General features: G+C 43.8%; 1 protein-coding gene across 1 annotated transcript in view; it reads left to right on the top strand.

Annotated features, from left to right (window-relative positions):
- Window positions 1–365: 365 nt before the first annotated feature.
- The window catches only part of MBTPS1 (membrane bound transcription factor peptidase, site 1), a gene marked incomplete at its 5' end in the record, with an annotated part of 41,781 nt that continues 27,106 nt past the window's right edge, over window positions 366–15,040 (top strand). The window contains 8 exons of the mRNA XM_084257515.1: window positions 366–528; window positions 1,242–1,499; window positions 6,576–6,779; window positions 8,397–8,507; window positions 8,931–9,040; window positions 10,121–10,237; window positions 10,946–11,013; window positions 14,869–14,971. Coding sequence (XP_084113641.1) covers window positions 366–528; window positions 1,242–1,499; window positions 6,576–6,779; window positions 8,397–8,507; window positions 8,931–9,040; window positions 10,121–10,237; window positions 10,946–11,013; window positions 14,869–14,971 — 1,134 coding nt within the window. The remainder of the gene's footprint in view (window positions 529–1,241; window positions 1,500–6,575; window positions 6,780–8,396; window positions 8,508–8,930; window positions 9,041–10,120; window positions 10,238–10,945; window positions 11,014–14,868; window positions 14,972–15,040) is intronic.

The raw sequence follows: 15,040 nt of genomic DNA, 5'->3' as shown, positions 1-15,040 counted from the left end.
CACTACTAATGCCCACACTGGCGGCGTGTTTTGTTTTGTAGATTGGCTGGCAGAGGATTGATTAGCCTCTTTGGACTTTGGTTCTGTGGTGCAAATGGAGCACAGGACTCAGTTGTCTGGGCCAGAGTGAAGAGAAATCTGATGTCCAGGATGGAGAAGAAACGAAGAAAGAAATGAAAGCCTCTTTTCAGGCCAAACCACAAAAGACCATGAAATTTAACTTTTATTTATGTTGGACCGGACAGTAAAAATGGCTCATCTGTACTGTTTCAGCTTTAACTGAAACAAAAATGAACTTATAATCAAGGAAGAAAAAAGTGCGATTTGAATTTATGCGATTTTTATGACCATAGTCATTTGTGACCATGAAGCTTGTCAACATCTGGCTGCTTCTGCTAGTGGTTTTGCTCTGTGGGAAGAAACATCGGGGTGACAGAGTGGAAAAGAAATCTTTTGAAAAAGTTCCATGCCCTGGCTGTTCCCACCTGACTTTGAAGGTGGAATTCTCCTCAACAGTTGTGGAATATGGTAATGATATTATTTTGAATGTTAGGGATTGCCCTTATTTTTTTTTTGCTATAAAAAAAAATCCTTTTTTCTATAATAAATATCGGATGGGATGAGTGTATGACCCTTGGGCTTGACTCAGTTGACATTTGCTTTCCCAGTATACTTAGCGTAGAAGAAGCATGGAAGATGACTTTGAGTTATTTCCTTACAACTTAATTCCACAGAACAGACACCACTGTAGAAGAGGAAGGGGGGAGGGAAGTTAGTGGTGCTGAATGTTAATGTTCTGAGGTTCAAGTAACCAGATGTGAATAACTGAGCAAATAGTTCTCTATGATCCACTCCACATTTTATTGTTTTCAGTAAAATGACACTGAACATTTGCTTCTCTGAATTCTATTTCCCTATTTGAAGAGCTTACATGTATTCTTTTTGTCACACATTTAGACTTGTATTGATGTTTACTTTTTAGAGAAAACACAGGTGTCTGATTTTGAGTGATGTATTCTGTGATCAGGAGATTTATAGAGGTCATTTTATCTCAAAGTTCTGGGTCCTGCTGTCCCAGACATTTAAACTGATGTATGTCCTTACTACTCTTTGTATTGTAGGTTTTAAGACATACAAGATTTCTTTTACCAGGGAACTTAATATCCATATAAGTATATGAATATAATATGTTGTAAGATTATTTGTGTATGTAAATTATTTTTTGTGGTTATTGGTTTCAGAATATATTGTGGCTTTCAATGGATACTTTACAGCCAAAGCTAGAAATTCATTTATTTCGAGTGCCCTGAAGAGCAGTGAAATAGACAATTGGAGAATTATACCTCGAAACAATCCATCCAGTGACTACCCTAGTGATTTTGAGGTGATTCAGATAAAAGAAAAACAGAAAGCAGGACTGCTAACACTGGAAGATCATCCTAACATCAAACGGGTAACACCCCAACGGAAAGTCTTTCGTGCCCTCAAGTATGCAGAGTGTGAGTACTATATCTTGGCCCATCTAGATCAGTTTGTTTCATTTGGATTTAGTGAGAGCATGTGTATATTCATAATGTGTTCCACACACCCTCCTCCCTAACACCCCAACTTTACTTGGAATGTTTTAACTGCAGAATGGTTGAGAAATAGTACAGTGAAGGATGCTGTGTCCCTTCAACTAGTTTCATCAATTGTGAACATTTTTTAGGCAGGAATTTAAGGAACAAAAAAGAGACTATTGCTATTCTGGTGATTTGGATTAGAGGATGATAGTGATCTTTCCTTCCATTGGAAGTGATTGTCAACCAGCTTCAGTCTCATACCCTTTAGACTTTGGAGCCATGACTCTCTTTCCCTCTTGGAAATGAGAAAAGGTATCTTTTAATTTCCTGTTAAAATTTGCTTCCGTCTGTAGTTCTGTGCTTCTGTCACTATTTTCATTTGTTAAGGCATCTTGCAAATTGTTTTTCCCTTGGGATTCTTTGAATTTATCTCAGAACCTCCTGACCACTTGTGACCATGCCTTCCTGAGCTGGGCTTATGGAGGTTAGCAGCTGTGTAGGTGTGGGCATGGAAGGAATTTGGTTCTTCTCTTTCCAACTCACAGGTTTATTCTGCCCTACTTCTTTTCTTTACACTTTGGGCTTGTCAAGATGAAGTTTATTTTCAAATGATAAATTGTGTATCATGTATTTCCAAAGCACATGCATATTACCGAAGGGAGAATATTTTTCCTATTTATTAGAAACTGGGGTAACAAATTGCACCTTCTTCTGTTTTCTTTGTTATTTCTTTCATTGGATGGTTGCTTTTCTTCCTTTGTCTTATAACTAGATCTGAGCGTTTTTGAGGTTTTTTAAAACAAATACACAGGGGAAAAGGCTAATGAATTGCATAGCACCACTCTTGAGTCAGCTGTGAATTCAGGTGTCTGATTTCTTCAGAGCCCTTTCTGCCAGTCTGCCTGGTTCTTACTGCTTTTTCCCTTTAAAAAGTAATAACCACAAAATAATCCAAGAAGGTAAAACACATCAAAGCTTGTATAGTTAGCCAAATACATATATGTGCCTTTTTATTTTTATGCAAAATCTTCTATTTTTCATTTTTATGGAAGACTGTCAATGCAGCAGGAACCTGTATGGTTATAAAAGATATAAAAACAATCAGGAGGATGTTAGCATTCACCCACCAATAAAACCTGAGCTAGAGACTGATCAGAATGACCCCTGGCTCCATTCCCATCTATGTTAAGAAACATGTTTGCTTGACTTCATAAATTTGCACATCACTCAAGAAAAAGTTAATCTAGATTTTGAAGGCTACACAATGCACTACATTTGACTTAAATGACTTGCTGCTGACAAACTTGTTTAAGAGAACGAGGGTGAACTAAAGCTCTCAAAGTGGAAGGGAGGGAGACCTGTATCTTGTATAGTTTTCATTATCAAGTTGAGATTGTTTTTGTAAAATAAGATTTATTTTTGTTCGTGTAGATCTAAAAGGCTAGCTCAGTTTGTCAGAGCCCACGAGAATGAATGCTAAAGAAGTGAAAGGCAGGAGATGGAGGATATGAATCTACCCCCACTTCTGGAAACATCAAGGCACCATCACAATAGTCAGAATGAGGAGCAGGAGACAAGGGGTCTAACTCCATTCCCATTTGACTGCTGGAGCATCTCTTACTAAGAATTTGGTGAGAAACAGGGAAATTCTGCTTCTTTAGTATTTGTCCTACAGCAGGGGAAGACAGAAAAGAAAGCTAACGTGGAGTGATGGGCCTTGTTGTTTAGAAGTCTGTGAACTTGAGTACACTTTAGTATATTGAATCTTGAGTCATACTTACAATCTAATGGCTAGGGTGCTATAGAACTTTACAAACATAGAGTCTCATCTGTTGCAGAACTCTAAAACGAGGTTCATTTCTTCTCCCTTTAAATCACTTCTTACACGGAAAGTCCTACAACCAAGCAGGCATTGGTATTCCTGCACTCTCACATGTGTGTCTTCACTCATGGTTGTTTTTGTCAGAATGATGCATGAAGCAGATTCAAATGAGGTCAAAGATTTTAGATTCTCTCAAGACTTCTTTTTAGTTCTTTGTACTCCTTGTGACATAAAAGAGAAATGAGACAGCTGGGTGCCTATCATTCCTTTCAGCCCAGTGTCACTGAACTGGCAGTGTTTGCCTGCTCGGGAAGGATGCACTATGTAAGGGTTCTGTTATAAAGTATCTCTGGCTCTAAAAGAAATTGCTTTTTTTTTTTAACCCCGAGTGTGCCACTGCCACCCACCCACCTTCCTTCCCCTTTTAAAGAGGACTGAAGAGTGCCCTTTACTTAGCAGAGACCAGCCTCTAATTTCACTCCTGTACCAGCTTTCCAGGATGACACCCAGTGAATTTTTGCCCTAACATTTTTGCCCTGGCTGCTGAGAGGCTTCTCTTCTCTGCACACCTCCACGTCCTAGCTGAGCTGGGAGCTGTGGCTGGAGCCTTTACCTCATTCGTTGGGTTTCTCCTGGTATGTGTTCTAGATGTTGAATAGGTGGGAGCTCTGAACCATGGGCCACACACATCACACTGACAGGGTTTTTTTCTGCTAAGATTTCTCATGCTGAATGGGATGAGCTCTGTTGAAACAAACTCTCTGCATTCTCATGTTTATAGAGCTGACTTGTCTCATGTTTATAGGCTTGCCTTGCTGAATGGGCGTTGAACTCTGAGAGAAACTTCCCACGATCAGCACATTGATGGGATTTCTTTCCAGTTTGGATCTGGTGGTGTTGAAAAGGAGTTGAGCTCTGACTGAAACATTCTTCCTGTTCAGTATCTTTATAAGGCTTAACATGCGAGCTGCTTCTCAACTTGCTCATGCAGGAGCCACCCAATTCTAGTCGTTCCTGCTTTCTGCCCCAGCCAGCCTGTTTTGTGCTGATTCCCGTCAACTTGCTCTTGATTTATGGTGTGAGAAGTGCTTTCCCCAGTTGCATGGTCAAGAGTCAGGTGGTTCTTGAGTCTACTCTTTTCTCAACGAATGCCTCTTCCTATAGCTCCACAGCTCAAGTTTCAACTCCAGCTGCCACTGTCCTTGTTCATGCACTCACTCGACTCCCTTTGTGCTACCCTTTTTATTTTCTTGAAGAACTCCAAAATATTTGAGGAAATACGGAAATGCCTAATTGTGGTACAGTGATTATAGAATCTCACAGTTGGGGTTTTTTTTTTTTTTTTTTTGAAGATTTATTTATGCATACAGCAGCTGGGGTATAGGCCAGATGTGTGAGGGAGGAGAGTGAGAGGATTAACCAGAGACAGAGTGGGGAGCAAAAAAGGTGGATCTACTGAAATACACTGCTGAGGGAAGCAGCGGGTGAGACAGGGGAGGTCTGCTGTGCCATGTGGGTAGCTCCCTGGCCAGGGATTGAACTCGTGCTGCAGTGGCTGTGGATAACTTCATAGTGCTGAGACTTAATTACCCTGTGCCACCAGGGATGCCCTGGGATTTCTTTTGATAGAATCTCCACCATGGTGTCAGATGCTGTATTTGACACCCATGAGGAAAAGTTCATCTCATGAAGGAGGCCTTTTTACCTGTGACCTTCTGTAGCAGGCACCTTTTCTTTAAACCAACTTTTCCTCAACCATAAAATGGAGATAATACCACCTACCTCCGAGGGAAACAGTGGCTGTGGGAAGAGCATGGTGTTGAGGTTGTCATAAGTATACATTCAGTGTCAGTCATTTCTGTGGCAGGCTTTTTTAGGAGGCTTGGCTTTAGTTGGGACCAATGCCGGTCTTGCTCTGGATCCCAGCCCTGGCTCCATCTTGTGGGCTGTGAGACAGAGCTACCTGTTTTCCACACCAAGATAATCAAAGATACCCTTGGCACTCCGTGTGCCCCCCACCGTCCCCCCCCACCCCGTTTCTTTCCAGGAAACTAAAACTCTCCAGTTTCTCCAGGGGTCACTATGCCTTACTTGTATAGTAACTGTCTTAATCACCATCTTAACTGCTTTCCTTGGATAATGTTCCCACTTTTCTAAATGACTTTTAAGAGTGAAGCTTAGACTGACTTCATTGCATCAGGTGTTACCTGGGCTGTTTAAGGAAAGCGGAACAGACCCCTCCCTTGTTCTAAATATTGTTCTTCATTTAGAACTTACAGTATTGTTCCACATTGTTGACTTAAAGAACAGAGTCAGCAAGGAAGTTGGGTACAGAATAATTTCAGTTAGACTGTGCAAATAGTTACTTAATGGAATTGACATGACTGTATATTTTTCCAGGTTGTTGTGCTTTCCATGGGTGTAGCTTGGTTAAGACTGTAATAAAAGTGACCATAATTTTTAGCTTTAGAAATAGAACTTCAGTAGTGTTAGAGATTTTCTCATAAAACTGACTTGAAATAAGATGTTCTTCTTCATTATAGCTTGGTCTTTGAAAGGTAAAGGGAAAATGCTTATGGTATTTTTCTTTTTTCTATTTTTTTAAAATTTCATGCATTTTAGTGCATAGTTTGGCAAGTTTTGATTATGGTGTGTAGTTGCGTACTAACAAGATCAAGGATATAACATAATTTTTCACCCTCAGACATTTCCCTGTCTCCTTTGTAGTTCCTTTGCTTTGTGAAAGGTGCAGTTCTCGTAGATAGACATGTTGAGAACACTGAGCGGGTACAGCTGGGAAAAGGTCCTGTGGATGGGTAACATGGCTTCTACCTCAGTGGCCATTGCTTCATTTCTCTGACCCCTTCTGGTGCAGTGAGAACAAATTGCTGGTGAAAAACCATACATTTCTCTGGTTTTAGTATCATTAAAATTATTATAAATCCTCCTCTCTCGTACATTGGTGAGAAAATTCTAGGTAAGGAATTATTTGGTAATGAGAAGATAGCTGCATGACATCCTGTGATTATAACTGCATTGAGAATGTCTTTCTGGCAAAGGGAGGGGGTCCCCTTTCCTTCAGATCGGACTTCAAGGTCATCATTGCTGTGGTGGGAAGGATGGTTTTCCTGCAGATACGGACACAGAGTCACTATTTTCCTTCTTCTGACCTTTCTCTTCCCTATCTCCAGCTGACCCTGTCTTGCCCTGTAATGAAACCCGATGGAGCCAGAAGTGGCAGTCATCCCGTCCTCTGCGAAGAGCCAGTCTCTCCCTGGGCTCCGGGTTCTGGCATGCCACAGGAAGACACTCAAGCAGACGGCTGCTGAGAGCCATCCCGCGCCAGGTTGCCCAGACGCTGCAGGCGGATGTGCTCTGGCAGATGGGGTACACAGGTATGTCCCAAGAATCAGGAAGCCACCTGGAAACAGCCTGGGCTGGTGGGTCCTGGAGCCTGTCCTCCTGAGTGTGTAGTGCCCGAGTGGGCGACCCCAGGCAGTTGACCTCACTCCATTGAGCTGCGCATTAGTCAGCTGCCTCTTACCTTTGACTCCTGTTTTGCCAGGTGTCTATTCAGTGGTTTCTATTGTTTAATCCTGTTCACCATTTGTGCCTTTCCTCGACCATTTCTGAGGTTAGCAGGGGTAGAAGGTGGCACATCTCTTCTCTGTTGACATACATCCATGAGACACACCCTGCTTACAGCCAGAGCTGCCTGGCAGACCAGCAGAGTTCCTGTTTTTCAGTGAAAGAGATCACATTCAAAGATGGTTCCCTTGGTTTGGGTGATAACGTGAAAGTGAATTGCTAATGACTCACGTGCAGTGCTGAGGGCCTAAGTAACTGGCTGTTTTGCTGGTAGGTAATTTGTTTCAGAACAGGAAATGGTGTTAATGATCAGATCTTATGAGAGAAAATAACAGCCCGTAAGGTTCTTTACCTTGCTAATTCATCATGTCAGAAAACTCCTGATTTAGCTCTTCTGCAGGTTTCTGCCTGACTTAAAGGTTGGCCTGTTTTCCCTGGCCCCAGCACACCCCATTTTGTCTCATTGTGTCTGATGATTCTTCTGGACTTGGAGACCCTTCTTCTCTGGTTTCCTCAGCCTCCAGAATGTCTATTGGTAGACAGATATTTTATTATGACTGTTACCTGTTATCTTTTTAGGGTAAGAACTCCTTCACAAAACAAATTCTCTAATCACCAACCCCTCCCCCCAGCCAGTGTGTGTTTTTAAAAATTAAACAATACATTTTGGTCCTTATCTCGGTGTAATTATGTGGCATAGTGTATGTGTACACAGCTCTCATATACAAAGTCATTGCCTTCATATACTTGTTCCCTGTTAAATAGTCCAAGTAGCCTGTATTTTTTTCTAGGTGTTTTTTGAGACTTTCTTGACCTGACAATATTTCACATTGGTGCACCATGCCTTTTCTGCTGGCATCTAAAATAGATTTCACTACAGAAAAGTGCATATTAGCGTAGTTTCCCTGAGATGTGGTCATCCTTGTGTGGTTGACAGCCCCTCTGTGGAGTTTGTTCTTAGTGGGCAGTACTGAGTCACTGTCCTTATCCTGAATGGGAGCGGCTCCCCATCTCTGTGGGTGAGACCTTGTGAATGTTTCTCCCTGTTGGATCGCTGAGAGGAGATGAGGGCTTGAAACCTGGAATAAATTGCCAGAAGGGGAAAATCAATCTAAGGTGACAACTGTTGCCTTGCGTAGAGGGCAGGGTGGTTCTGTTCCTGAGCATTAGTGGCTGGTAAGTGTCCAGAGAGATTTTCTGTTTATCCTCCCAGTCCGTTCAGCATTGAGGATGGCCTTTCCACGATGACCCCCCACTATCCGTCAACCAGGGCACCTGCGGCACCTGGCCTCCTTGTGCCCTCTGCTCAGATGTGTTACTCCATGATGTGTGTTCTTTAGGTCCCAAAGAGGGATTTATTATAGCAACACAATTCAAAAAGGATTTCTCCAGCTGCGCCTGTGCTTCTTTCTTTTTGGAATAAGGTGCTAATGTAAGGGTTGCTGTTTTTGACACTGGGCTGAGTGAGAAGCACCCCCACTTCAAAAATGTGAAGGAGAGAACCAACTGGACCAATGAGCGGACACTGGATGACGGTAGGTGACAGTGTGGCAGGGAGAGACCTTGGGGTGCATCTTGTACCCTGCTTTCACTCTGTGTTTCACCATGTGGTAGGGACCAAGCAGTCCTGTACAGCAGTCACTCAAACAAACCCATGTGGTGCCTTTTCGTTTTGGCAGAAACTTTTTTAAAATGTCTCAGGGGGTATAGGGAAAGGGAATCTGAAGAGGGAAGAGGAAGGGGTGTGGGTGAAGGAGCACTTCCTTCCCCATCTGGGAGGGAACAGGGTGGCTCAACCTGGAATTGGAGCAGGGCATGTGGGCTGAGTGAGGACAGCAGAGGCAGGGGTTCTTCTTCTTGGACTTGGAGAAAGTGGCTATCTGATGTGAGGGTTTGGAATGTTGTCTGGGTGCACATTATCAGTGGTGTTTTATGACTTTTTCCCTGATGGGCCACAGGGCTGGGCCATGGAACCTTCGTGGCAGGTGTGATTGCCAGCATGAGAGAATGCCAAGGATTTGCTCCAGATGCAGAACTTCATATTTTCAGGGTTTTTACCAATAACCAGGTTGGTGTTGTTAGGACTCCTGAAATCTAAAGAGTTGATATTGCCTGTGAATACAGACTCAGTGGTACAAGCTACTTGTAGCATCCCCAGTGTGTCCTGCTGTCTCTGTACTGCCCCTTCTGTGTGATTTTTGCTCTTTCCCCATAACCCCTTTCTGGGCCTGACTTCAGCCCTGAGCCAAGTCACTGTATACACAGGGATTCCTTATTCTTCAAGAGGTCCTGTGCCACCACATTTTTGACTTATATTTTCTGCATGAGAGAATAGTCGCATGTTTGTCTGTTTACCCCCTCCTGGATGGGACCACCTTGGTGGTCTTCTGTGTCCCAACACCTAATGTCATGTAGGATAAGTGGATCAATAAGCATGTTCCTTTATAGAAAAGAAGAGTCCTAGAATGTGCTTATTTTTAAAATTGAGTTTTTGTATAGGTGATACATAGCTCTTGAATATCTAAAGGCAATACAGTGACAACTTTCCTAACCCTGCCCCTTCCAGCCCGTTCTCATCCTTCTTCCCCAGGTCTCCCCTGTGATAGTTTAATAATTTTTTTATACCCCTTCCTCCTGGAGTTTCTTTTGCATGTGTTAGCAAATAATATGTGGTCTTATTTTTATAGCCTTTTAAAAAACATTAACACTAATACTGTCTCCAATGTAAGTTTAATTTTGTATTTTATAAAGACACCTAACTGGTGATACTCAAAGTAACTTAACTTCAATAAGGAAATTAGGAAGAACTGTATCTTAGGATAAGTCCTTTTACAAGAGGGGTTGTTAGAAGTTTGGGCTTTTGTCAGAGAAGGTGTACTTGATGGTAGGAGCTGTACTTTGGATTCAGGCAGATAGGCCACCCACACAATCCAAGGTGCCTCACTTGAGTCTACTCCAGGCCTTAGAATTTCTGACTGTGGTTTTTTGCATTTCAGAGCATTATTTCTTCTTAGAGTTTGTATCTGAAATGTAAGTCAATGCTTCATGCTGATAAGAATCCAGACTTTACCCTTAGAAATAAAAAGTCTGTTGTAGCACTCTGAAACTTTCACAGAAATACCTCAGGGACTGTTTTAAAATTCACCAGGTCTCGTACACGTCTTGGTTCTTGGATGCCTTCAACTATGCCATCTTAAAGAAGATTGATGTGCTGAACCTCAGCATTGGTGGCCCAGACTTCATGGACCATCCCTTTGTTGATAAGGTGAGTCATGTCCCTGCACAGGAGGAGGTTGTGTCTGGTGACAGCACCCCAACATTAAGTGCTTTATAGCTAGTGTGCTGTATGTCACCCATGCTGTGCCAGTTTTGTTAACACAGATGGGCTGACTTGAGCTTTTGTGATTTGTGTCCAGGGTGGCCCATGGTGTCTCATTTAAGAGTATGGCATGTCTTTTCTGAATACGCATGTACTGTGCACTGTGTGGACTTGTGTCCTGGATTTTTTCATCTCACAATGTAGTTGTTCGCATACATACCCACGCCAGTGATGCTCTAGTGTTATTTTATTTCATTTTTTTAAAGATTTATTTATTTATTTATACAAGCACTGGGTATAGTCAGAAGCGCGGAAGAGTGAGAGAATTCACCATAGCCAGAGTGGGGAACAGAACAGGCAGACTGACGAAATACATTGCTGAGGGGAGCAGCGGGCATGGCAGGAGAGGTCTGCACACCACGTGGGACCCTCGCCGGCAGTCAGGGATTGAACCGGCACTGCAGAGGCTGCGGGCAGCCTCGTAGCCCAGAGCTCAACCACTGCGCCACCAGGGGACGCCCTCTAGTGTTATGTTTTAAGGAGGACTCCTTCCTTTTCTAAAGGGACTCTTTAGAATTTGTGGTTATTTTTGGAAAATTGTATGTTGATTGTTTGAAAGTGGTATATTTTCATAAATGCTTGTTAATTTTGTAGGTTTGGGAATTAACAGCTAATAATGTAATCATGGTCTCTGCTATTGGCAACGATGGGCCTCTTTATGGGTAAGTATTCTCAGTGTGGATGACTTAAGAGATGTTTTTATCCTGAAAGTGGGCATCTCTGTAGCTGTACCTGATTATACCTGAAACTTTGCATTGATTTTTCAACATATGAGAAATAGACTACCTAACAACCCCCCACGTACCTTCCGCAGCTGTCACCTTGAGGCCAATCTTGTTTAATTTTTTCCCTCCCTCCCCCTTTGATAAAAACATTAATGTGAAAGCTGAAAGGTTTTATTATTTTTCTCAAAATCAGTTAGGAAAGTGAATCTATTGGGAATAAATGGATTCTGCAGTATTCATTGAGACTCACCATATCTGAGGCACTGAAGTGAAGAGGTAAAATGAAGTGCCTCCTTTTCTAGGGACCATCAGCTGCAAACTCTTGAGGATGTTAATACAGAGGTGAAAGTGCAAGGAGGCAGAACAGGCAGAGAGGTGCTTTGGGGATGGGCAAGAGTGTCAGGTAGGCCAGCCAAGAGAAAGTATCAAAGATTGGCCTTTTGTGCTGGGTTGCCATGCACTAAAGCAGTGGGAGCTGTGGAGTAGTCACAGAATCATGGACAGTAAACCTCGGTCTGGTTAGATAGAGACCCCAGTTTCCTTCTACTATAGCACCCATTTGTAACTCTAGAAAACATGTCATTTTTTTGTGTTGAGTGGCTTTTGCTGTAGGATATTTATCACCACCTTTATTGGGTAGCCAGGATGAAGGTATTTCTGTACCTTAAGCAAGGGTTTGAAGTCACCACAAAAAAAAAAGGGAAAATATGCCCTGTTCTCAGTGTGTCCTAACCCAATTGAAGAAGAGAAGTATATGCATGTACCTCCTGTGTGTGTGTGTGTGTGTGTGTGTGTGTGGTGTGTATGAGTTGTACATGTGCGCCCTGAGAAGCACACACTCCCTGCATCTTTCTATGACATCCTTTCGTGTGTCCGTGGGGAAAGCAAGTGGTCTTGAGGACTGACTGCCCATGCAAAGGGTCCAGAGCATAGGATTAGACTGAATTCTTGTGAAACTCATGCTTTTATAGATCAGAAACTAGGCCTGTTGGCAATCATGCGGTTTTAACTGATTAGTGTTTCAGTCATTGATCCTTCCCCTGTGCAAAGTTCTGGATTTTGCTGTGTCATCCATAACATGTTGTGACTCATTGGATTCACCTAACTATAACTATGCCATGAAAAATACCAGTTCCTGAGTAGTCTCATCAGCTATTCCTGTTGACCCTTTCAAACATTCTCACATCTGCCTCTTCTCCCTGACTGGTGTCATCATCACTTAACACTCGGTTTCTAGTCTTTCACCCCACCCCAGTCTTTTCCTCCCAGCTCTTCTACACATTGGACTATGGCACCAGATGGGTGGGACCTGCCCCCTCTGAGCCTTAGTTTTCTTGCCCATCCCCTGGTGCAGGTGAGGATGAAATCAAACAGTGGGGAAGCCTTTGCCTAGTCTGAGCCTCCAGAGTGGTAACAGTTCTTTCCTTCCTTTGTTTCTGCTGTTAAAATATATCTTCCAGTGGTTTTCATATTCAGGGATCTGCAATAGATCATTATCCACAATTTTCCACAGTTTTCTTCAGATTCCTCTATATTCCAGCCTGAGAAGGCAAGCTTTTTCTGTAAAGGATCAGATGATAACTGTTTCAGGCCTTGAGCCACCTGGTGTTGGCTGTGACTACTCAGCTGCCCTTGTGTGGAAGCTTCCTTGGCATGTATAAAGGCGGGGGCATGCCTGTGTACCGGTGGAACTTGATTTACACGGGCCGGTGGTAGGCCTGATTGGGGCCTTGGCCGTTGTCCAGCAGGAGCCGGCACTGTTGCTTGACTTTCTGTCCCACTTCTGTGTGTCTTCCTGGAAGTCGCCTTCTTGGGCCTCCCTTTGGAAGCTGTGTTTACTGCCATCTCAGTCACCCTTTCTGCTGCCCACCCTCCTGTGGGCCTTTCTATTCAGACCTCTCCAGTCTTGCTACTCCATGTGTTGTTCTGACCCTGTGCTCCACAAGAGTTGCTCTTTTGAAATCTTGTGCTTCTGTGGACCATGCCAGTTGATGGCCTTTCATCAAAGAGTTGTTCCTTATCAGGATTAGAGGAAAGTGGAGAGGAAGGCTCTGTCTCGGCCTTGTGTCTGCTCCTGGAGCTGCATGGAGAGCTGGCAGCTGCCTGCGGCCCCTCAGCATGCTGGGAAAGGCTTGCTGCTTGGGCCTAGGGAGGGCTGGTCAGGGCTGAATCTTCCTGAAGTGGTTCATGGGATGTAGGTGTTGTGCTGCCAGCTCCTCGGGAAATGGTACTGGCACCCCCCACCCTCAGGGGTACTGGTACCCCTGCTCTGAGCTCTGTGGGTCCTACACTCCACACAGGCCTTGTGGTGCTGGGGAGTCTCAGTTGTAGCTTCCCCCTTTGCAGCACCCACAAAGATGACCTTTTTTTTTTTTCAGGCCCAGCCCTCTGAGCTCTCCCTTATTTTGTCAGTATTTAAAGGACACTGTTACAGAATTGACAGGTAGAGGGAGCTTGGGAAGGGTGCAGTATTTTATGGCAATTTCAGTGGGAAGTTCTGTCAGTGACTTCTGTGCTAATCTCTGCTCCTTGACTTCAAGGAAATGTAGACTTTTATTGTCTTTGTTAGTGCTTCTTAGCTGCTACCTGGTAGCTAGTTGCTGGGTACTGAGCAGGGAAGGCAGTGTTGGGGCCAACTTGACGTGGTATCAAACAGTTGGTTAAAAGCACATACTCTAGAGACCTTGCTCTCTTGTTGCTAAAACCACATGGGATCAACATGGGATCAGTTGTGGTTCTTAACTTGTCAGGTAGTAGAGTTCAGTTTTCAGTAGTAGAGCTGTAATAGGTGAAGATGAGAACTGCTTTTTTTTTTTAAAGATTTATTTATTTATACAAGCACTGGGTACAGTCAGAAGCGTGGGAGGGTGCGAGAATTCACCAGAGCCAGAGTGGAGAGCAGAGCAGATCAGGCAGACTGATGAAGTACACTGCTGAGGGGAGCAGCGGGTGGCAGGAGAGGTCAGCGCGCCACGTGGAACCCTCGCCCTGCAGCCGGGGATCGAACCGGTGCTGCAGCGGCTATGGGCAGCTTTGCAGCCCAGCGCTCAACCGCTGCGCCACCGGGGAGGCTCGAGAACTGCCATTTCTTAACGGTTGTTTTAGGCTTTCAGATCGCTTTGCCTCACCTGCACTCATAGTAACCTGACTTGTCTGCCTCATTAGAGCTTCTTGGCAGGTCTTGTGTACTAGAGGCATTGACAGGAGTGATGTGCCTTTTCTTTGCATCTGACCTCTCTCTGAGGGGCTCGAGATTGCAGAGATGGCCGTTATTCTCAGTTTCCCGTGAGGAAAGTGGTGCCCTGCCAAAGATCAGGCAGAACTGTTCTCTTCCTGACCGTGGCTGACACAGGTGTGTGGGTGCGGCTCCTTCTTAGAGATAATGGAGTTTGGTGGAGAGGCGAGATGAATGTTCTTGCAGCAACTTGAAAGTGATGTGAACATGTGTAAGTCAGTGGTGAATTGTGACTGGGTCAAACCTTGTGATGTTCAGGGAAGTGAACCTCTTTCAAGCCTGGAAGAAAGAGGAAAATGTGAATCTTAGACCAAGGTATTGTGAGTTGACAGGGAGGGAAGGAAAAAGATATTCCAGGTATGAGGGGCATGTGAGCCTGGCATGCAGGTGACAGTGAACTGGCCCTTAACAGGACATTGTGGGGACAGAGCCTAGCAGAGCTGCACACACCTGGTCATGGAACCACAGCTCTTAAATCTTTCTGAGGTATTTGCTTTTAGCTGAATTATTCATTTTAAATTGTTTCTCTTCCCTTGTGTTTTTGTGCCTCAATTTAGCACTCTGAATAACCCTGCTGATCAGATGGATGTGATTGGAGTAGGTGGCATTGACTTTGAGGATAACATCGCCCGCTTTTCTTCGAGGGGAATGACTACCTGGGTAGGCTTTTCTTTATTCATTGACTGTGCCTAAGGAACCACTTGTATAAGAGCCCGGTGTGTGTGTGTA

Source organism: Talpa europaea (assembly GCF_964194135.1).
Source record: "Talpa europaea genome assembly, chromosome: 16".
NCBI lineage: Eukaryota > Metazoa > Chordata > Mammalia > Eulipotyphla > Talpidae > Talpa > Talpa europaea.
The sequence above is the reverse complement of the archived record's forward strand: the minus strand, read 5'-3'. Positions and strand labels throughout refer to the sequence as shown.